The sequence below is a fragment of the Nomascus leucogenys genome, chromosome 22a, assembly GCF_006542625.1.
Source record: "Nomascus leucogenys isolate Asia chromosome 22a, Asia_NLE_v1, whole genome shotgun sequence".
NCBI classification, from domain to species: Eukaryota; Metazoa; Chordata; class Mammalia; order Primates; family Hylobatidae; genus Nomascus; species Nomascus leucogenys.
Genome location: NC_044402.1, coordinates 118,766,409 through 118,790,524, shown reverse-complemented (window position 1 = coordinate 118,790,524; position 24,116 = coordinate 118,766,409). Strand labels below are relative to the sequence as shown.

General features: G+C 50.3%; 1 protein-coding gene across 1 annotated transcript; it reads right to left on the bottom strand.

The window, feature by feature from the left end:
* Positions 1 to 927: 927 nt before the first annotated feature.
* On the bottom strand, positions 928 to 23,172 carry RUFY4 (RUN and FYVE domain containing 4). The gene is made up of 13 exons (XM_030803422.1): positions 22,838 to 23,172; positions 22,626 to 22,703; positions 21,534 to 21,685; positions 21,311 to 21,417; positions 20,063 to 20,188; positions 19,679 to 19,785; positions 19,179 to 19,322; positions 18,680 to 18,749; positions 16,816 to 17,460; positions 16,023 to 16,129; positions 8,302 to 8,448; positions 2,145 to 2,255; positions 928 to 1,557 (listed from the first exon to the last, which is right to left on the bottom strand). The coding sequence occupies exons 3-13, from the start codon at positions 21,577 to 21,579 to the stop codon at positions 1,455 to 1,457; spliced, it is 1,713 nt and encodes a 570-aa protein (XP_030659282.1). The 5' UTR covers positions 21,580 to 21,685; positions 22,626 to 22,703; positions 22,838 to 23,172; the 3' UTR covers positions 928 to 1,454.
* Positions 23,173 to 24,116: the final 944 nt, after the last annotated feature.

The following is a 24,116-nucleotide window of genomic DNA, read 5'->3' as shown; positions in this document are numbered from 1 at the left end:
GAGGTCCAAGTTCTGTGTCTGTGCCTCTTTCCTGCCCTCCAAACCCAGGAGTCCTGGCGGGAGTGGGGTGGGGGCAACAGAAACTCTCACACGCTGCTGGTGGGAAGGGCCAATGTACAACCTCTTTGGGCAATAGTTTGGCAGTTCCTTAAAAGTTAAACATGGCCGGGCGGGTTGGCTCACGCCTGTAATCCCAGCACTTTGGGAGGCCAAGGAAGGCCGATTATGAGGTCAGGAGATTGAGACCATCCTGGCTAACACGGTGAAACCCCGTCTCTACTAAAAATACAAAAAATTAGCCGGGCTTGGTGGCAGCCACCTGTAGTCCCAGCTACTTGGGAGGCTGAAGCAGGAGAATGGTGAGAACCCGGGAGGTGGAGCTTGCAGTGAACTGAGATCACTCCACTGCACTCCAGCCCGGGTGACAGAGCGAGACTCCAACTCAAAAAAAGAAGTTAAACATAATGACCCACCCATGTCATTCCTAGGTATTTACCTAAGAGAAACAAGTGTATGTCAGCAGATACTCATGTGAATCTTATTTGTAATAGCCCCAAGTTGGAAACAACTCAGATGTCCATCCACAGGTGAATGTAGAGGCAAACTGTGGCATATCCATGTGGTGGAATACCACTCGACAATAAAATATGTTCTTGATATATGTAGCAACAGGCACGAACCTCAACGTCATTAAGCTGAGCAGAAAGCAGGCAATAAAGAGGGCATACTGTATGATTTCACTTACATAAAATTCTAGAAAATGCACATTAGCCTGTGGTGACTGAAAGCAGATCAGTGTTTGCCTAGGTATGGAGGGAAGAGAAGGGAGGGAGGCCACGAAGGGGCACAAGGAAACTTTGGGGTGGATAGATATGTTTATGAAGATGGTTTCATTGGTGTTTATTAAAATCGAAACTCATCAAATTGTACACTCTGTGATGTTTATCATATGTCAGTAGTACTTCAATAAACATAAAAAGAAACACAGCAACACAAACACAGATCCCTGAAGCTGACTCCAGACAGGAAGCTGCTGGAGAGCCCAAGACAGTGCAGGCTTCACTTCTCGTGAATCAGGAAGGGTGGGCACCACTGCTGGGTGAGTGGGGAGTGTGGAGGAGAAATGTCAGGGCTGCTGGGGTCTTATCTACAGTCATGGATTTGCTGAGCCCAGAGGGACTTTAGAGAGGATGGGGCTCGACTCTTAACGTTAGAGAAGAAGCCCTGAGCACTGAGGGCTTCGCCAAAGTCACCTGACTCGTTGTGGTAGCTGCAGGGCTGGAACCACTCCCCACACCCTACGCTGCCCACAGAAGTGCTGGTGCCTTAGAGCTCCAGTGTCTAGAATTAGGACTGGACAAACAAGAGGGCTGGGAAGAGCTATGGGCAGGGAGTGGATTGAGTGGGATGGGCAGGCGGGTGGGAGGCCAATCATGGGCTGGTCTTGGTCTTGGTCAGGTGACCTGGGCTTCTCCTCCCTGGGCGCAGGGTGGGCAGCAGCGGTCTCTCTTCTTGTAATCCATAGAGCAAGTGTGGCAGAGAAGGCCTCCGCAGAGCCTGGAAAGCAGAGGCAGGAAAGCCTGGGGCGGCCTCTGCAGCTGGCACTTCCCCAAGTGGGCGCTGAGGTCATGGAGTTCCAGCATCTTCAGGTCCACCTGAGACATCTGTCTCTCATCTCCCAGTGGAATGCCCTTGGTCTGTCTCAGGTGGTCTCCCCTATCCTGAAGGGTGTCCTGATGCTGACCCCTCCAGAGCCTCCACCTCCACATGACAGCTTCTCCTGGTGGTTCACCTTCCTCTCTCCCAAGGCTGGTCCTAGCACTGTGCTCACAGAGGAAGGAGGGGAGCAGCTTACGCTGTACAGATGCTCCCTTCCAGATGAGAGGCCCATTTCTCAATCGGCTCTTGGAGGGGGACCCAATCCCACCCCCCAGACCCCACTCCTTATCTGACCCTTCTGTTCTTCTCCTTCATGGCTCTGCTTAGTGTTGGAAGCCAGATGTGGTAGAATGAGTGGCCAGCTGTAAGTGGCCTTTTATAAACACCCAGTTCCTGTGTCCCTCCCTTCCCTGGAGTGGGTGGGTGCTGTCAGCTTGTGGAAACTGGGCTGTCCCAGAGGGAGGATTCTGTGCCCTTCCCTTTACCTGCATGGATACCGCCGAGACAATCGGCCAAATATCTTGCTACAGGCCACACAGCACCCAGGGGCCATGGAAGAGAGATGCTGGAGCCTCTGCCACAGGCGGTCCTTCTCTCTGATGGGGGATGAAGGTGAAGAGACACAGACAGAGACAGAGATCAAAAGATAGAAATGGGAAATGACCCAGACAGAGAGACAGAGAGGAACAGAGGGAATCACACAGAGAAGAAGAGAGAGACAGAGAGGGTGATGGAGGGAATCACATGGACACACACAGAAATAAAAAGAGATTCAGAGACAGGGACAGAAACGAGAGCAGAGATGCAGAAAGACAGAGACACAGCAATGGAGAGGGATACAAAGATGGACTGAGAAAGGTGGTTACTCAGAGAGAGAGAGAGGGGCGGAGAGAAGAGGAAAGAGGGAGAGGGGGAGAGAGAGAGAGAGAGAGAGAGAGGAAGAGGAAGCCAGAGGATTGGAGAGAGACAGAGAGTGACATAGAGAAGTTGAGAGATATATAGAGGGAGAGAGACACACACATAGAAAGAGATGCAGAGACAAAGAAAATGGAGACAGAGGGAGAGAGACAGATATGGAGACAGATGGAGAGATAGAGAAAGAGACACAGGGGCCAGAGAAAGACAGAGAGAAATGAAGAGACAGTGAGAGACACATACAAGAGATCAGAATGCATCTGACACCTGGCCTCCTCTTCGCCCAAAATAACCTTGACCCATGATTTAAGGACCCATTATTTAAGCACAAAGGAGTGTTCCCTGATCACAGAGGCCCCTGGGGTTTCTTGCTCCGGACACTTACAGCACATCTTGCCTACTGTCTCTTATCTGGCACTTAGTACAAACTGTCTTGTATTTATTTACATGTATGCCCTTGCAAAACTAATTTCACTGCTTTTTTCTCTCTTCTTCTTCTTCTTTTTTTTTTTTTTTTTTTTTTTTTTTATTTGAGAGCATCTCACTCTGTTGCCCAGGCTGGAGTGCAGTAGCATGATCACAGCTCACTGCAGCCTTTACCTCCTGAGCTCAGGTGATCCTCACACTTTAGCCTCCTGAGTAGCTGGGACTATAGGCACCTGCCTGGCTAATCTTTTGTAGGGATGGGGTTTCGACACGTTGCCCAGACTGGTCTTGAACCCTTCCTCAGCTTCCCAAAGTGCAGGGATTACAGGCATGAACCACCATTCCCCACCTTCACTCCTTCTTGTAAGGATATTTAGGAAGATGGGTTGTTTTAAATTTTTATCAAAATAATACATACACATGATTTAAAAGTAAAATCGTACAAAAGTGCTCATATCAAAAGGCATCCCCTCTCTTTCTCGTTCTCAGTGGCAAACCATTTCTGACATCTTTTTGCTTTCTCTTCTTGAGATTACTTCCAAATTTAAGTAATCTGCTCCTATAGCTCCTTCTTTGTTTACCAATAGAGAACATTCTCTATAGAGCTCCTTCCTTTGATATCAGAGGATTTAGCTTATTTATTACCATCCTCACTAACTCACCCTCCTAACATAGTTATAGTCCTATTTTTGGTTCCTCTATTGGCTACCATTGTAATTTTTTTTTTTTTTGAGACAGAGTCTTTCTCTGTCACCCAGGCTGGAGTGCTGTGGCATGATCTCGGCTAACTGCAACCTCTGCCTCCTGGGTTCAAGTGATTCTCCTGCCTTGGCCTCCCAAGTAGCTGGGATTACAGGCATGTGCCACCACGCCTGGCTAATTTTTGTATTTTTAGTAGAGATGGGGTTTCAGCATGTTGGCCAGGCTGGTCTCAAACTCCTGAGCTCAGGAGATCCACCTGCCTTGGCCTTCCAAAGTGCTGGGATGACAGGCATGAGCCACCGTGCCTAGCCTACCATTGTAATTTTTACAGAATATACTCACATATTTATTTCTTCATCTACTAACTATGGGTAGTATCCTTATGACTCCTGTTCTGTAATATGATGATGCAGCATCTCTTCCTTTCATCTCACCTCTTTCCTCCACCTTCTAACTTGCCATTTTTTCTCACAGCATCCAAAATGGTAACCACTACCCCACATGTGGCTATTTACATTTAATTTAATTAAAATATTAATAAATAAAATAAAAACTAGTTCCTTAGTTGCACCAGCTCAATATTTCAAGTGCTCCATCTCTACATGTGACTACCAGCTACCATACTGGACAGCATAAATATACAACCTTTATAGAACATTCTATTGGATTCTATTCTATACATAATATTGTTAAGGTGGTAGCATTTATGTTCTGTTTCTATAATTACATAATTGCTTTCTGTGCTTTGCTTTTAACTTGATTCTAACATTGAAAAAAATTAATGAATAATATTTACATTATTAGATAATATATATACATATTTCTTCCCAAAGAGCTAAGATGTCTTCTGCAACATTTTCCTTCTTAGAAGGCTTTTGGTTTTCTGGGAATTTTTAATTGCCTTTCTTTGTTCCTTGCATTACTTGCCTTTAACATATTATTTTCCTCCCAATTCTTCATCATTTCAGGTGTTCTCTTGATTCCCTTTCTCCCCAGAGACCTTCCTCCTGGGTCCTTGGTCCTTCTGCTACAGTCTAGATTGACTGCTCCCTGGGCTTGCTGCCCACTTGTCATCTTGGGAATTCCCTTTTCTTCTCTCCTAGGCTAGAGCTATTTTTTTTTCCCTGAATTCCACATCTTCTCCTTTCTTGGCTTACTTCCTTGTTTTTCTGGAGCACATCCTCAACTAACTTCCTATGAAAGGCTATGTGGGAGGCAAATTTTCTGAAATCTGTCTATGTGAAAATGTCTTTACTCCACCACCTCCCCCACTTAATTCATGGTTTGTCTGGAAACAAGATTCTAGGGCAAAAGTCAGTTTTTCTCAGAATTGAAAAGAATTGCACTATAGACTGTTTAAGTGGTTGGATTCTACTTCTTTTATAGGTGATCTATCTTTTTTCCTAGACAATCTTAGGACATTGTCCTTATCTGTCTTACCGAAATTTCATAATGATGTATCTAACTGTGGGCTTTGTTTGTTTTGTTTTTCATTTCTTTGCTCAGTGAAATCTTCAGATCTGAAGATCTGTGTCCATCAGAGCTAGGGAATTCTCTCACATCTTAATTTTTGCTATGTTTCATTTGTTTCTCTCCTCACAGTTAGAAAGGACACTGGAACTCAGAGACTGATTATCTGTATGTCTAATTATTTCTCTCCTGACTCCCATCTCTCTATGCTTTTTATTCTAACCTTCTAAGAGACTGCCTCATCTTTCTCTTCTAATCATTTTAGTGAATTGAAAGAAATTCAGTGATCATAATTTTAATTTAATTTTTAATTTCCAAGAATGCTTTTCGTCTTTTGACAGATGCTTTTTATGGCATCCTGTTTCATGGAAGATGGATCTTTTTCCTTTGTTTATCTTCATCTCTTCCCTTTATATTCTAGACTCTTCTCAAGTATCTGGGGATCCTTGGTTGTCATTTTATGTGTAAGAAAGAGGCAACAAAATCTGTTTAGAGCTCTGAATAGTGGACAGGAATGGTTGACTAGTGGCTTCCCTTTAGTGGGGACTAGGCAGGGAGCTACCTGCTACAACCAGACACCCAAATGCCAGAAAACTGGTCTTTTATTTGGGGCACTTGAATTCCTTTAGTGAAGGATCTTTTGATCATTTGCTTGGGAGATAGGCCCCTGAGTGCTGGATATTCTGCATGTGGGGAGACAGGCAGAAGGCAGCAGGTATGGATTGCTCTTTCTAATGACTTTTTCCCTCATCTCACTTCTGCCATGTGTGGCTCTGGGATCTCTGGATCCTACAAAAAACTTGGGCTTCACACAGTATCCACTTCTCCATCCATTTTCCAGCTTCTGGAAATTAGCTGAAATCTCTCCTCTGTGGTTAGCTCCTCTACTTTTCTCACCGTTTTAAGTTTTAGTCTTTTATAGTCATTTTAGAGAGATTTCAGGATGGAGAATAGATAAGATGTGGGCAGTCCACCATCCTGACGCAGAAGTCAACCTTGGTGGCTATTTCTTTTTTCCTTTTTCTTTTCGTTTTTTGCTTAGGGTCGTATTTTCCATAAGCTTCTGCCAGGGACATTGTATTACACAGTTTAATGTCTCCTGCCTGAGAACCTGTGATTAATCACCTTTGCACTAGGAAACTAGTGCTGATGAACTAGTATATTTTCTCTGGATGGGAAGTGAGATTTAGTCACTCTGTCTTTCCCTTTTTGATCCTGCTACCAATATGCTCATTGCTGAGTTCTAATGCTAACCCTAATCCTAACACTTTGGGGATATATACATTTTGTTTTCTATTATATGTTCCATTTAATTTTCTTTCTTTCTTTTTTTTTTTGAGATGGAGTTTCACTCTTGTCGCTCAGGCTGGAGTGCAGTGGCACGATCTTGGCTCACTGTAACCTCCGCCTCCCGGGTTCAAGCAATTCTCCTGCCTCAGCCTCTTGAGTAGCTGGGATTACAGGTGCCTGCTAACACACCCAGCTAATTTTTGTATTTTTAGTAGAGGCAGGGTTTCACCATGTTGGTCAGGCTTGTCTCGAACTCCTGACCTCAGGTGATTCATCCACCTCGCCCTCCTAAAGTGCTGGGATTACAGGCCTGTGAGCCACTGCACCCGGCCATGTTCCATTTAATTTTCTAGTTTTTTTTTAACAATCACATATATATGTCTTTTATTGTTGGCTACCTTAAATTCTTTCATGAGGTCAATACTTCACTTTTTATATCTCTCTTCCTCCCAATTGACAGTAAATTCTTTGGAGGAACTATTCCTTAAATTATTTGTTTTTCATTTCCAAGTTGATGTCTCCTTTTTCTCACCCTTAATACCATTTGGATATTGTGTAAGAGGATTTAGTTCTAAATGACCCCTCACCTGAAATCCTAGCACTTTGGGAGGCCGAGCTAGGTGGATTGCTTGAGGTCAGGAGTTCAAGACCAGCCCGACCAACATGGTGAAATCCCATCTCTACTAAAAATACAAAAATTAGCCCGGCATGGTGGCACACACCTGTAGTCCCAGCTACTTGGAAGGCTGAGGCAGGAAAACCACTTGAATCCGGTAGGCAGAGGTTGCAGTGAGCTGAGATGGCGCCACTGCACTCCAGCCTGGGGGACAGAGCGAGACTCTGTTAAAAACAAACAAACAAACAAACAAAAAACCCTGAGCAACCTTCAAATTTTAATGGAACCTGAGTCCACTGGTCTCCTGTTTCCTGAACTGTATGAGAGGATAACATATGTATGTGAACTCTCTTTCTGCTCAACTAAAGGGCAGGAACTATGCTTTCCGCATCTTCCCCATCTCTCAGTGAGCTTAGTGGTTTGGAGCTGACCCTGGTGAGCCCAGCGTCTGGAACCTAGGACAGCTGACCCAGGGCAGGTCCACAGGCCCAGGGTCTGAGGAAGTCCCGTGGGCAGGCAGGTGTAGGACACGTGATCACCTCTGGGTTCTCCCTGGTGTCTTTTTCCTCCTCCCAATTCCTTCTCAACCCATGGTTCCTTTCTCCTCCCTAACCTTAGTAGGCGTGTGTATGTGGGGGTGGGTCTGGGCGGGGGTGTGCATTATTTTCAGGGGACTCTATACAATTTATATGCTATGTATCCTAGGTGACTAAGTCTGCTTTTTTTTTTTTTTTAATGGATTCTCACTCTGTTGCCCAGGCTGGAGTGCAGTGGTGTGATCTTGGCTCACTGCAACCTCTGCCTCCCGGGTTCTAGTGATTCTCTTGCCTCAACCTCCCAAGTAGCTGGGACTACAGGCACTCGCCACCATGTCCGGCTAATTTTTGTATTTTTAGTATAGATGGGTTTTCACTACATTGGCCAGGCTGGTCTTGAACTCCTGACCTCATTATCCGCCCACCTTGGCCTTCTAAAGTACTGGGATTACAGGTGTGCACCACTGCGCCCGGCCAAGTCTGCCTTATTTCTGACCCTCAGTTTCCTTTTCTGTAAAATGGGGATAACAGCAGGGAGTGGCTAAAAGAAACAGAAGGGTTAGCTTATATAAAAGGTCTAGAACCCTGCTTGGGAGTTGTGAGTGGAGTAGAATTTTCATGCTCCGGGCTCCACATCCCTTACCGTTCTCCCATCTGTTTCCCCTTTCCCACTGTCCCCGTCCTTACTGGATCAATTCCAACACCCGCCTCTTCATGGCCTGGACCAAGTCCCGCTGCCCTCCAAGCTCCTCCTGGTACATGGCATCCCTCCTCTCAGCCTCCTGTTGCTTCTGCTCCAGCTGTGCCTGCAGCTCGGCTCTCTCTTCCTGACACCTGGGTACAGAAGGAAGACTAAGTTCTCAGGGGGCAAAGCTCAGCCTTTGTGCCTGAGCTAGGCTGAGCCTCTTCCGGATAGGGAGCGCATGGGAGACGCTGGTGATGCCCCCGGCAGCTGAAGTACACACACACACACACACACACACACACACACTACAACACACAGCCCACCACACACAAAATGCATACACATAATACAATATAACACAACAGACAGAACACCCAACAGAACATATATATACAATACACACAACACACACAACCCCCACACATTGTAACACACACAATACTACACACAACACATACATACAACACATACACAACACACACTATAACACATACACAACTCAACATATACACAACACAACACAAACGTAACCCATACACATAACAACATTCACACAAAACACAACACATACACACAACACAAAACACAATACAACACACACAATGCACTCACACAATACAACACATAACAACAGATACAACACCCAACAGAACACATATACACAACACATACAACATATACACACAAGACAATACACACAACACAACAACCCCTACGTATTATAACACACAATACAACACACAGCACACAACACCCCCTACATATTATAATGCACACAATACAACACACGGCACACACAGAACACATATAGACAATGCAACACATACACAACACACAGCATAACACATACACACAACTCAATATATGCACAACACACATGTAACCCATACACATAACACAACACAAAAACACAACATATGTGCACAACACAAAACACACAGTACAACACATACAACACAACATACACAGACACAGCACAACACTACATACACATTCATAATGCACACATAACACATCGTACACACCACACACAATCACAATCACACAACACAATGCACATGCATAACATGCACGCACAACACACACACAACACATACACAACACAACACACATGCAATACAACACAAAATGCAACACAACATATACACAACACACAGCACACACATGCCTACAACACAACACACACCCTAATACACACATAGTGTAACAGAACACATACACACAACACAGAAGACACACTTACAATGCTACACGCATATAATTTACACATATAATACAATACGTACACACACCACAACACACCACACATCACAACATACATAATGCACACACAACAAAATACACACAACACATATATAATGCACACACCACACACATAAACAGAACACAAACAACACAACATATAAGCACAAACTTGCACAACACACACAACAGACATCCATAATGCAGACGCACAACACAACATGCACACAATGTGTGTGCGTTTACACACACACATACAAAGCACACACCACACACTGAACTGCACACTGTGTGTGGCCTGACACCTATGAACTGACTCCTCACCAACCATTCAGAGAAATGAAAACAGGGCCCTGCCTTGAGTGTTCCTTTAGAGGGAGGGGATGAGCCAACATTTCCTCCTCCGGGCTTTGTTTTTAAACATTTCCATTTAAAATGTAACTTTCTTGAAAGGTGTGTTCAACATCATGGCAGCTCTCTGGAGGGAAGGCAGATGCCTGGGAACCCAGGCTGGATGGTCAGTGCCCAGCTGGAAATAATTGTGTGTGGAAGGGGAACAATGAGGGATTTAGGGTGATGTTTTGCTTTAAAATATTTAAAAAAGTTATGTTACATTGTCTTTTCAATTAAAAAAGTAATAGTAAAAATATGGCTTTCCTAAATTTGTTTTAGTTTTGGGCTTGGCAGCTTCTCAGCTCCACTCTTGGTTTTTCTTTTTGTCTGTAGTGGTTTTCTGAAAGGTTCCAAGAAGACCACTGGACTGGAAATAAAAAAGACCTGGCCCCAGGGCCCAGCCTCTGGCTCAGTTGGGAGGCCCCTGGCTCAGCTGGGAGGGTGTTGCAACGGCAGGTGGCGTGGGTGAGAGTCCCGGCGCTTGGGATGCATGTACGTGTCTGTGCCAGTGTGTGTCCTGGGGCTTGAGCGTGTTTGAGGGGAAGAGGCTTGCAAGAGGCTTGACAATGAATTGAACATACAATTTTAAAACACCCCCTTTTAGCATGTTGCAGGGAAGAAAGTTCGGTGGGCCATGACATCAAACCGTCAGCAGCCCAGCCACTGACATTTCCAAAGAGTTCAGTCACACCAAAGCGTTCTGGTGCTCAGGCACGAAGCAGGGCCATGTTTTTAATCTTAATGAACATTCTAGTCTTTTGGCACCTCATTTCTTAGCTGCTGACTTTAATTTTCCTGAGCTAGTTTACTTGCCCTGTGATCCTGGGCCCTTAATATGATCACCGTGGTGTGTACATGTGTCTCTGGGGTGGGAGAGAACACTTACTTAGCACCTACTGTGTGCCAAGGGATGTTTAGGTGCCAGGAATAAAGCAGAGCCTATGGATCTTACCGTGTTTGGGGCAGGGGTAAAATAAATGATAGACTTGTAAAATAACTAAACTGAGTGCTATGACAGAGACAAAGGAGAGGCTAAGACAGAGACCAGGGAGGGTTCTTGGAGAGGCTTCTCAGACAAGGTGAAATGGAAGCTGACCCAGAAGATGAAAAGTCAGCAATATAGAGCCAGGCATGGGCACATGCAAAGGTCTGCAAGTTGGAAGGAGCTGAGCTTGTTTGAGGAACTGAAAGAAGATGAGTGAATCTGGGCTGCCACAAAGGGCAGTGGGGGGCAGGGAAGGCAGAAGAGTGGGGAGGTGGGCAGGACCTGAGCTGTCTGTCAGTGGCCCAGGAAAAGTGGATGTTAATCTCAGTGAAATGGGGAGCCTCTGAAGTATTTTAATCAGGGGGTGATGGATACTCCTAGCACACGAGGGGACATGGAAGGAATTAGTTTACTGAGCACTTACTATATGCCAGGCCTGAGCTTAGTGTTTCATAGCCCCATTCATTTAGTTTTCACAATGTTAAGAGACAGATAATATAATCCTCATTTTAGAAGAGAGAAAAGTAGAACCTCAGAGAGGGGGTGACACTTGCCCAGGGTCACACAGCTTGATGAGTGGAGGGGGCAGAAATCTGGACACAGGCCAGTCCAGATCAAAACTCTTTTTGCCTCCCTACACCTTCATCCAGGTAAGGCCCTGATCACCAGTGATTCCTGGCACTGGTGCCAAGTGGGCAGCAGGTGGGAGGGAGGGAGTGAAGGATGCTGATGGAGCCTGGCAGGCCTCAAAGGAGCTCAGTGCTGCTGTGCAGGGATTGGGGGACATGTGACATCTGCCTAGTTCCCCATCCTGAGGACGTCTTTGGCTGATGCTTGTCCTAATTTCTTTTGCTCAAGATCTTATTCCCAGCGCAGAGGACACCCACCTGCTTGGAAAGATGGCCCCACGAGCGTAAGAGCTGGGAGGAGGAACCTTAGCTATCCCACCGTTGCCTTTTGCAAATCAGGGTCCTGAGGCCCAGAGAGGGAGGCCACTGTCCCCAGGGGCCCACAGCTAGAAAGCTGTGAGTGGGTGTTGGAAGCCCCATGTCTCAGCCCAAAGTCCGTTTTCACAGCCTCATGGGCCTGTCCGGGGCCTGCGGCCTTCAGGTGGGCTGTGGCTTGCCTCTGCCCCCAGCCTATGCTCTGCGCAGGACTTCTACCACCCTTCCACTGTCCTCCACGCCACAGCTTGAGTGAGCCTTTATACACAGAAGTCAGACGGAGAAACACCCCTGCTCTAAACCCTACCCCAGCCTCTGGTAGCACAGAGAAGAATTCCAGCGCCTCACGCTGTCTTTGAGGCCCCTGGCTCCGACTCTGCCCCTCTCTCCTCTGCTCAGCCACACCCCGTATGCATCTGGCCTGCCTGTCCACAAACGCATGTCTTCCGGCCATTCCCCTGGCCACAGCACTTCTCACTAGAAATTTGCATCCAGTGTTTCATGTAGTTGGGGCTTCTGCTCAAATGTCACCTCAGGGAGGACTTCCTGGCCCCTAGTCTGAATGACTATCCTGTCTTTCTCCGCGCCCTTCCCTGCCTTTGTTTTTTCCCTAGCATCCATCCAATGGCCATGGGATTGCTATCTGTTTCTCTGCCTGCCGTGGGATTGCTATCTGTTTCTCTGCCTGCCATGGGATTGCTATCTGTTTCTCTGCCTGCCGTGGGATTGCTATCTGTTTCTCTGCCTGCCATGGGATTGCTATCTGTTTCTCTGCCTGCCATGGGATTGTATCTGTTTCTCTGCCTGCCATGGGATTGCTATCTGTTTATATGTCCCAGGTCTTCTAGGGCAGGCTGGGCCAAGTTTGTTCACCACACCTGCTCATGGCATTGTAGAAGCATACTAAATGTCCAAGGAATGAATGGGTCCCTCGGCACTTCTATTCTCTGTGTTGAGGAACTCATCGCCAGCTTGATGCCCACGGGCTCCTTTCCTGGGAGTGAGCTTTGTCCTTAGCTCCCTGGCTCCCAGGCATCAGGGTAGCACATCCTCTTCTGAGCCTCAGGGTCAGCTGTTACTCACCGTCCTTACTCTGAGGACTCCAGGATTGATGACCCAGCCCACACTTCCCTCCTGAGTTCCGCACTTAACTGCTTGCCCAGCAGCCCCCGTCTGACATGTCTAACAGGTATCTCAAACATAATGTGTTCAAAACAAAGCTCTGAACTTTCCCCACAAACCTGCCCTCCCACAGCCCACACACTTCAGTTAATGGTGACTCAGCTGTCAAAAAGCTCAAGGTCATTCTCAACTTCTTTCTTTCAGACAGCACATCCAATTCCTCAGGAAGTTCTACTTCACACTTCATCCAAAGCCCAGCAGCTTCTCCTTGCTCCATGCCGCTAGCCCAGTCTGAGCACCCCCACTCTCCCCTGCACGGCAGGGTCCTCCCTGGACTCTCTGTGTTCAACTTGCCTGCTAACAGGCCAGCTCCAAGGGGCCTTTAAAACACACATCAAGCCAGGCACCGTGGCTCATGACTGTAATCTCTACACTTTGGGAGGCCAAGGTGGGTGGATCACCTGAGGTCAGGAGTTTGAGACCAGCCTGGCCAACATGATGAAACCCCATCTCTACTAAAAATACAAAAAATTAGCTGGGCGTGGTGGCGGGTGTCTGTAATCCCAGCTACTCAGGAGGCTGAGGCAGGAGAATCACTTGAACCCAGGAGGCGAAGTTTGCGGTGAGCCGAGATGTCGCCACTGCACTCCAGCCTGGGCAGCAAGAGCGAAACTCTGTCTCAAAAACAAAAACAAAACAAAACAAAACAAAAAAACCAACAACAACAAAAAACATGCGAGCCTCCAACAGGCCGATCTGTAGAGAAAGTGGACTGGTGTTGCCTAGAGCCAGGAAAGGAATGAGGAGTGGCTGCTAATGGGTACAGAGTTTCTCTTTGGGCAGATGGGAATGTTCTGAAATTGACTGAGGTGGTGGATGTATAACTCTTGAATATACTAAAAACCATTTAATTGTTAAGCATTTGAAAAAGCATGTAAACATCTTTTTGACATTAAAAAAAGTCACGTCCCTCTCCTACTCTGAGCTCTCAGTGGCTCCCATCTTCCTCTGAGTCAAAGTCAAGGCACTTCCGATGACCTCTCGGGCTCTCCCTAACCTGCCTCCTTGGCTCACCTGACCTTTTCCCACATCCTCTCCCTCCTTCACTCTACTGGAGCCCGGAAGGCCTCCTTGGATGTTCCTAAAACTGCTCTGCCCGTCCCCCATCAGGGCCTTTGTTTTTGCTGTTCCTGCTGCCTGGAACATTCTACCGAATAGTCAAAGGGCTTGATCCTCACTTCCTTCAGGTCTTTAGGTCAATGTCACCTTTTCAGGGAGGCCTTCCCTGGCCATGTTACCTTATTAAAACGTAAAATACCACACCAACACATACCGTTCCTTTTGTCTGCTTTATGTCTTCTTCTTAAAACTTATTCCAATCTGACATCCTAGGTACTTTACTTGCTAATCACATTTTTTGCCTCCCCCATTAGAATGCAAGCTCCATGAGGGCAGGCGTTTGGCCTGTTTTGTCTGTGAGAGGATTTCCTGTACCTTGGACAGGCCTGGCTCAGAGTGGGTGCACAGAGTGTTTGTGGAATGACTGAATGATGAGTGACAGGTGGCAGGAGCACTGTGGTCTGTGAGACAGGGCCCCCAGCAAAGGGAGCAGCCAGGGCCAGGCCATCTCTCTACAACCTTCCAGCTGCTCCTCCCAGACTATCTTGAACCCTTGAAGACATTTGTGTGGGCAGAACCCCCATGGTCATTTGGGCCCTGAATCATGGAAACCTTTGGTGACCACACTGTGTGCTTAGCTGAGTGTGGAGTGGCAGGAGCCCAGGGGGCCCTTTTGGGTTGGTTTCTGGGCTCCCGGGCCTCTCTCACTGGTGAAGCAGACAGCCAGCAGGCTTCCCAGTGATTCAGGCTGAATCACAGCTACTCAGGCCCTGCTGGGGTCCGACTGGTGTCTGTTGGACCTGGGGCAGGTGTTAGCTATGTGGGAGGGAGAGACAGGGGCAGGTGGGCAGACTGACGCACCCGGACACCACAGGAGAGAGACACAGAGAGGCTGAGTCAGGCCACGGAAGATCTCTGCAGCGAGAAGAGACTTTAAAAAATAAATTATGGGCTGAGTGTGGTGGCTCATGCCTGTAACCCTAGCACTTTGGAAGGCTGAAGCTTGAGCCTAGGAATTTGGACCAGTCTGCACCATGTAGTGAGACCTCGTCTCTACAAAAAGAAAGAGAGAGAGAGAGAGAGAGAGAGAGAAACTGAGACCCGAGAGACTGAGGACTGAGCAGGGATGGTACAGACATACGGTGTGCTGTGGGCCCCTGAGGTCAATGTGATGACGGAAGATGAAGACACTGGATGGTGAGAGACACTGAGCGGGAGAAAGGGAGACTGAAGTGCAGGCACCGACATGCTGCCTGAGGGGGGCGTCTGAGCCCACTGGTTCCGGAGTCAGCTGCAGGCCTTGAATCTCAGCTCCCCTGCTAACTAGCCAATGGTGGGTGAATTGTGCAGCATCTTTGAGCCTCAGCTTCCTCCTCTATAAAATGGGGGTTCTATAGAACTCATCTCATAAGGGTGTTACACAGAAGTACCTACAGCAGGGCCCGGGACGTAGTAAATGCTCAGTAAATGATAGCTATGATTATGAGAGGGTGAGACGTGGCATAACAGGAAGAAGCAAATGGGACACAAAGAAACTGAGTAAAAGAGGGAGACAGAAAGAGATGCAGGAAAGAAGCCCAGTGGAGTAGGGAGGCAGAGAGGGTGGAAAAGAGAGAGGAGCTGCCCAGGGGAGGCAGCAGAGGGAGGCAGGGGTGAGGGTGGGAAGGAAGCAGGCCAGGAGGCGGGGCCTTTCCTGGGGCTGCTCTGGGAGACCTACGAGAAAGGGATGCACAGAGGAGGGAGGGTGGAGCCCTGGGATCAGGAGCAATGCCCTGCAGGCGTCAGATCCCAAAGGTGTGCCCAGCCCAGGGCCTGGTGCACGGGAGGTTCTCACAAGACCTCACTGGCTTGACTGTGACTGACAGCAGGACTCAGGGAGCACCTCTAGGTGCCCTGTGCTGTGGGTTGCCAAGGTTACCTGCTGAGCTGCTCCCGAAGTGCCTGCAGCTCCCCCTCCTGCTGTCTCAGCAGCTGCTCCTGGCTCTGGGCCTGCTCCTCAGCCTTCCGGAACCCAAGTCTGAGGCTCTAGGGGGTGGAAGGAAGGGAGAAGGAGGCTGAAGGAGAAGGGCAGAGACCCCAGTGCCGGGGCTGACCTAAACAACATTCCCAAGAGACTCCAGGCCATGCCCTGGCAGAGCTGGGGACAGTGCTGAGAGCTGTGATGCCTGGCTTTCTCCTAGGCCCTGCTTCTGGGTGAGCCTGGGCCGCTGTTTCTTCCTTCACTGAAGGGTGGAAGTTGTAAACTCAGAAACTTGCAAGTCCCTGGGTGGAGGCTGAAGGAAGGCTTGGTGACAATGTTGAGTGACCTCCAGGAGAAGCATCTACCACAGGAGCAACCAGGTGGGCTCTGCAACAGTAGAACTTAGATTTGGGGAAGAGACTTACCGTTATGAGGATATGGAACTGGAGAGAGGAAGTGACTGCCTGGAAGAACTTCTGGGAAGGGATCTCAAACTCCAGTGCCTACTGGGGCTGGGCAAGAAGTATTGCCGAATAAAGTGGGTCTAGCGTAGGGCAATAGGGAGAGGCGGGGACTGTGGGGACCTGAAGAATGTATGGCTTTCAAAGGCATCCCCAAACAATAATCCTGAATGGGCCAATAAAAATTGTCCAGTGGGAGGGAATGGTCCCAGGCTACCATTGCAGACCCTCATCTGTGGGCCAGGTCAGAGAGGGGCGAATAACCAGGTATGGAGCTCAACTGTTCTCACCTTGATCTCGTCCTGCAGGGATACCTCGGCTTGCTCCTCCCTTCTGGCCACACGGGTCACTTCTGTTTGCACTTGTGGATTCTCCACGGTAGAGTCTTCCTTTGTTGCGAGTCCCTGAAGGACCCAGGGCTCCCCCAGGATGCTAGAGGCCCCAGACCCCTGCCTGCTCCCTGATACTGCTCCCTCTACGGTCCCTCTGGGGCTGGGCATCAGCAGCCTCTGGACATGACTCCACTCTGCTTCCTTTTCATGAGTCCCCTCTGTTGTTCTCTGACCCTCTGCAACCAGCAGAACCCCTGTGCCCTCAGCCTCTATCCCTATCACCTTCTGAGTGCCCATAGCCCCCTTCCCCTGTCCCTGGGCGCTGGGTGTTGAGTTCCCCAGGAAGATCTCAATCCACGGGGCTCTTTCCTCCTGGTCTAGCTGAAGCTCCTCCCCTTCTGGCTCCCACATGCTCTGGGGGTACCTATGTCTCCTGGAATTTTCGCCCTTCTTTTCCAAAAAGAAAGGAAGATGCCTTCGTTGCTGGGACCCGGGAAGCCCTGCCAACTGCTGTCCACTCGGTGCATCTTGCAGACAGATGGCTTGACTGGTGTGTGAGTCCTCAATCTGGACATTTTCGGGCCCTCCATATGTGGCTGGGATCTGTGGAGAGGACCCCAAACCAGTCGTCCCTCTCAGCACCAATTCACTGACCTGGTGCCATTAGATTAGTCCACAGCGCTAATCTAGTCAGCTTGCTAAATAGACAGGTACCAGGTCCTCTCACTGGAAGCTTTGATTTATCAAACCCCAAATCTGACTTTTAGCAACACCCAGGTGATGTGAGCACCATGCTTTGGTCTGGTGAGGGACAGCAGTGCATCCTGATGTCCTTCCGTCCCTTCCCCCAGCCCACATCCTTCTCCCTCCTGCACCTGGGTCTTGGGTATTGATCTGGTTCCCCCTAAGTTCCTCCCACTCCTTTCCTTTAATCCTTCTTCCTGAACTACACATGGTGTTTCAGTTTTTTCATCTGCAAAATGGGAATGATAATACCCGGTTTTAGGGTTGTGATGAAATCTCTACTAGACCAACACTCAGCTAAGAGCGACCTCTCAAGAAGCCTTCTCTGTGCTCCCATGTTCCTCCGTTCATTTCTGTGTCACTTACACTGAACTTGTATATTGCAATGCTTTTTTTTATGGTCTATCTCCATGAAGAGACCCTGAACTTTTCGGGCCAGAGAACTAATAGTATCTGTACCCAGTGCCTGGAAGCTGGTGGGGGTGCAAAATGTGCTTGTGGGATGATGATAACAACAATGACGGTGACCACACACTGCCATGCGGGGAGCGTGTAGCCAGGAGCCCTGCGCAGTGCTGGATGTGAGTTGTGTCAGTTCATCCTTACAATATCCCTATGGGGCAGGACAAGTAACTTGTTCAAGAACCATAGTTTGTAAGGGTGGGGCTGGAATTCAACCAAGCAACCTGGGTCTTAGTCACTTCTTGAACTGAACTGAGTCATTTGTCAATTGTCCAGTGCAGGGGACTCAGCAGAGGGCGTCTCTCTCATCTGTTTCCTGAAGCTTTCAGTGGCCCGCCCCCCATAGCACTTTCTCCTCCTCTGGGCCCAGTGGCTCCGGCAGAGGGTGCTAGAGTTCCCTTTCTCTCCCAGTGTCCCCACCACCCCAGGAATAGGGGCCCTCTCCTCCTCTGCAGCTCCCCAGCCCCCTGCTCCACACATTGGCCTCTTGCTCTGTCTGTCCAGTTGGATCAGGGCTCTCTGTACACTCAGAGGGGGAAGCTCAGTTTCTACTCAACCTGAGGACGCCAAGGAGATGGGGAAGAGGCAACTCAGAGTGAAGGCAGGGCAGAGGCACCTTCTTTGGGGCATGTTTGTTTTTTCTGGGTCTCCTTCCCTGGGTTTGGGTGGAACTGGAGCAGCGTGACCTGAAAGTGAAAGAAGCAGGAGGACCCTGGGCCTCTCTTCAGTGGTGGGCTTGGTCCTCATATGGAAGGTATCCCATCTTTCCACTCGCCCATTCATCCCATGACACTTCTTCCTTCCTGCCCACCCACCCTCATGCATCCCATCCTCCATTCATCTGTACTTTCCCTCCCAGAATCCTGCTATCCATTCATCCTCCAGCCCTCCACCTCAACCACCCAGGAAGTCGTTAGTCAGTGCATATTCTAGGCAGCATTATGCCATGAATTTGCACTGGGAGCATCGAGGGCTAGAAGGATCCAAAGTCATGGAGCAAAAGGAGGCAGAGACAGACGGGGCTGGAGGCTGAGGGCTTGGGGCTTGCCTGGGACCCTTGGTGGCCATGGGACCAGGTGTCAAAAGAGACTTCCCTCCTGGCTGCACCCACTCACTCTGAGAACATGGGCCAGGCTTCATCCAGGTCTGGCTGCTGGAGGTCCAACTCGAAGGCCACCCCATTGAGAGCATAGAGAGAGTCCAGCATGTCTTCTTGGTGTTCTGGGCAGAGCAGAGGGCTCCGGGGTCCATACCATTCCCTGTGTTAACAATGATCAGAACCCTTGGCCTTTGACCCTGGTGCTATTCCTCCCGCCCCAACCACCCCCACCCCAGCTCAACCTCAACGAAGCAACCTCCACTACACACCGTCATGAGACTGTTCCCCAGGCAGAGTTGTGGCCCTTCAGGAGCAGGAGGCCCAAGAACCCTGATGCTCCCAGGACTCCTGGGTTCCAACCTCCCTCTGCCCTTTCTCCCTTGATTTTTCCTTCATTACTCTCATTGTAACTGTCCTTGATAGAAAGCCATCCATGGGGGGTAAAGGAAGGCTCTTTTACAAAGGAGGGAAAGTGGCTCAAATGGCATCGGCAGGAGGATGTCCCAGCAGCCCCACCTGGTGAGCTCTGGGTTCAGGAGGCAAAGCTGCAGGGCCTCAGCCAGCTGCCCGTGGGCCAGGCAGAAGCGGATGAAGGCACGGCCTTTCCCCAGAGGGGTCTTCAACTGCAGAGTGCACAGGGGCAGAATGGGGGGCGGCATTAGGACAAAGGGCGCCCAGGAAACACAGAGAGAGGGGACTGGAAGTGCTTGGCAATGGGAAGGGTATGGGGGACCTAAGCCATGGGAGGAAAAGGGTGTCTGAAAGGGTGCTGTGGGCAGGGCTTAGGAGACATGCAGAGCAGGTGAGGGGTCTATGGTCGGTAGAGCAGGATGGGGGAAAAGGGGCAGGCCTATGTCCACCCCCACCCCTTCAGCCTTCTCGCTGCCTGGCCCCGGATACCTTGTCCTGGGAACGGACAAAGTGGATTGGCTCCATGTCCCCCCGCTGCCGTCGTAGGGCAGTGCAGAGAAAGTCCCAGTAATCCTTCCGAGGCCCCAGGAAGCTCTTCTGCTCTTTCTGGTCAAACTAGAACCAAAATGAGGCAAAGAAAGTGTAGAAATGCTTCCTCCTAGAACATGCCCTGCATTCTAGCTTGCTGAGTGGACACGTGCTGGAGGAGAGGGCTCCTGCAGACACACCCGGCATCCAGACCGAGCCCTGTCCTTACTGGCTGTGTGACCACGAGCAAGGTGCTTGACTTCCCTGAGCCTCAGTGTCCTCATTCATTCACTCAGAGGCCCTTATTGAGCACTTACTATATTCCAGGCCCTGTTCTATGTTCTGGGGATACAACTATGAACAAACTGACTTCATGGAACTTAAATCTTGATAGGGGAGTTAAGACAACAAACAGATGAGATAAGTAAAGCATCGAGTATGTTAGTGATGCCTGCTACAGAGAAAAAAATAAAACAGGAAAGAGAATGGAAAATGTGGTGTGTGTATGTGTGGTGTGTGGCATGTGTGGCATATGTGTTGAAAATCTAGGGTGTCCAGAAAAGCCTTCCTGCTTGAAGGAGCTGAGAAAGTATGCTGTGCATTCCAGTGGAAGAGCATTCTAAGTAGAGGGGAGAGCCCGTGCAAAGGCCCTGAGGCAGGAGCATGACTGGTGTGCTCCAGGAAGATCCAAGAGGCCAGGGAGCTGGAGTGCAGTAGAGGAGTGGCAGGGTGGCGAGAGATGAAGTCAGAGAAGTAGGAAGATGTGTGTCAGGGTGTTGGGGGGTGGACATCAAGCATCTCAGAGGGCGAGAGTGAGGACTGCATACAGCCAGGCATATAGAGGCCGAAGCCTGACACATAGCAAGTATTCAATAAAAGCAGTGCTGGTCATAGTTGGGGCTCTGAGTAGCAGCAGGAAGGGCCAGTCCTAGGACATCCATGCCTCTGAAGCTTTAAGCAGTGGGGGTTGCCCCCAGGCCTGGGTTCCACCCCCAGGCCCGGGTCCCTTCCAGCCCCACTTTGCCCCACCTCGCTTCTCAGGCTGCAGTGACAAACTCCAAGAGTGAGGTTAGGTGTCAGGAGGGAGAGGGAGATGACACAGTGCATGGTGAGGAAGGGGGCTATGGCTCCTCCCTGATTTTCCAGGAATGTCCTACCAGTTATCTGGGTCTGGGGAGAGGGATGGGGAAGGGGAGGAGAAAGTCCCACCTGCAGCAGCAGCTCCAGGCAGCCACAGAGTCTGTGCAGCTCAGCACTGGTGTCCGTCACTGGCCCCTGCCCATCTCCATAGCCCTGGAGGATGGCAGAGACGGCAGCTGCCGGGAGGATGGCAGATGTCAGGCATAGGGTAGCGAGGCCCCTGAGGGAGGGGCTCCCAGACCCTGACTTCTCCCACGACTCAGTCCCAGAACATCTCGCAGGACACACTCACCTCTTAGGTCTTTGGTGACCTTGAGGATGGCTCCCTTTTCTGCCATGGGTACTTGGAAATGATGTGATTCCTTGCGACTTGGACTGTGAGCCCAGGAAGGACCCTCGGCCTCACTGCCCAGCTCTCTCCTTACACAAAGCAGGACGCAGAGCCTACAGAGGGAAACTGACTTATCTCAGGTGACATAGCAAATTACCTAGTGGGGGAGAATCCCAGCTCTATCTTGTAGGCCAGCATGTGAAGATGATGGTGTGGCCTCCACCGATTGAGCAGTCCCTGCATGACGACACTGTGCTAACACTTGATGTCCTTGCCCCATTCAATCCTCACATAATCCTAGAGGTTATTAACTCCATTTTAGACCAGGAGAAACAGGGGGTTGGAGAGGGTAAGTCTTTTATCCAACATCACAGAGGTACCCAGGATTTGAACTCAGGTGTGTGTGTCCACAGGGCCTGTGTTCTGGGTCCTGACTTGGTGTGAGCGACCCCGTGAGGGCTCATGCCATGTGGACACTAGCCTGGGGGTGTCCACTCCTTCCCCTTGGAGTGCCCCCAGCCTTGCCTGGGTACTCATTCTCCTCGAGACACCCACTCATCCTTTCCTGGGCCCCAGCTGAATGGAAAATGTGTGCTCTTTGAGGAGAGGGTGCAGAAGTAAAGCGCGGCCCCAGGGCTGGGGCTGAGCAGATGCTGCGTGGGTGTGGGGAGCAGGGCGCCTGGTTTTAATACTGCCTCTCTCTCTAGGGCGATCTCATCCTCTTCTCCTCCCTATGGGTCCTGGGGCCCAGAGAGGGACACAGTGGCCCTGACAGCTGGTGGCCTTATTCTGAGATCCTAGAGTCAAGACCAGGCATGGAGTGGAAAACCCAGGTGTCCTGCCTCCCGGGCTGTGGCTGCTGGAGTTTGGGGTGGGGTGGCAGTGGTACAGCAGTGGGACACACTGGAGGGGAGGGGAGAGGGAAACGGAGGTAAATGAGGGAGGTGGGTGGGGCATGGGATTTAGGGAGAACGGGGTCAGGAGTCCAGAGACCTGGGTCTCCATCCTGGCCTGGCTACGCACTCACTGTGTGATCTCGGGCAAATCACTCACCTTCCTTGAGCCTCAGTTTCCCCACCTGTAGACCAAAGATTGGACTGACGGTCTCGGCAGCCCCTCCCAGCCCAGATCCTGTGTGAAATCCATGAACGGCTCCATGTGTCTCCTCCTCTCCCTCATCTCTGCCATGCATTTTTTTTTCCCCTGGCTCCTGGCATCACTCCCCTTCTATCCCCGTAAGTTCCAGGGGTCTCCCTGCTACTCACCCAGGAGAGCCTGACTGGCTGGGGCACGGGAGCGCGGCTCTGCTGCCTGAGTCCGTCCCTAGTGACTGTGCCTTGCACAGCAGTCCCAGGATTTACAGCCTGGGAAGAAGTGACTCAGTCTCAGCCCAGCAGCCTGGAGGGGGGAACCTGGCTCACAGCGGTGGGGGAACCGAAGACACTGCAGGGAAGAAGTGGTAGAGGCAGGATCCAGTGCACTGGGGCAGAATGGTGAGATGGGGGATGGGTGCTCTCAGGCCGACCTGGGGTAGAGTCACCTGTTGGCCAAATGGAGGCTGATCCATTGTGGTAGCTGGGACTGCTGCTAGTTTCCTTTTCGTTTTCAGCACTTGCTCTTGCTTTTCTTCCTTCTCGCCACCAGGGGGCAGAGGGAGGCCGTGGAGCTCCGCAGCTGCTATTGCTGTGGTTGTCTCTTCCCTGTCGCTTGGTTGGGCTGTGAGGCAGCGCTCCAGGGTGGGGAGGGGAGGTCGAGGGTCCCACCACGCTCCTCCTTCCTGTCTCCACCTCAGTCAGCCGAGGCGGTCCCCGTGAGTGCTGGTCACCAGTGCCGACCCCCCAGGCCTGATCCCATTCCCAAAAGGATGCATGTGAGACCACCAGTGAGATCCCGTGCCCAGTAATGGGCCAGGCGGGTTTCCCAGGTGGGCTGGGGCCCCCCACCCTGGCTGTGCTCTGCCTCCTTGAGGTTGGGGTCTTTCCATGCCGGGTCCTCGTTTCTCCAGCTGAGCTGCTTCAGGGGCTAGTATTGGGGCAGAAGAGCAGGGGCCTGGGAGGACGGCTGTTTTCACAAACCCCAGGAACCGCATCTAAAAACCAGCACAAGGGATGCCCCAGCCCGTCTGCCCTCTCCTCCGTCCCTATATCCCCCATGCCGAGGCTGCAGCCCCCATCTCTGTCTCCCGTGTCGTGTCCCTGTCTCCCGTCCCTGTCTTTCCCTCATTCCTTCCCTTTCTCTGTTCCCTGAGTCTCACTTTGCACCCTTGGTCTCTTTCTTGCCCTCCCAATTCAGTCTGTCTGAAGCCCTGTCCGGGATCCCTGCCCCTGCCCTCCTCCAGCACCCTGCCCTTCTCCAGCCCCCTGCCTCCCTCCAGTCCCCTGCCCTCCTCTAACCCCCTGCCATCCTCCAGTCCCCTGCCCTTCTCCAGTCCCCTGCCATCCTCCAGCCCCCTGCCCTCCTCCAGGTCTGAGCTGGGAGGCAGGTGTCTGTTCTGGAGGAGGTGTCTGCCAGGGAACCATTAGGCCTGGTATAGGTATGGCGCTG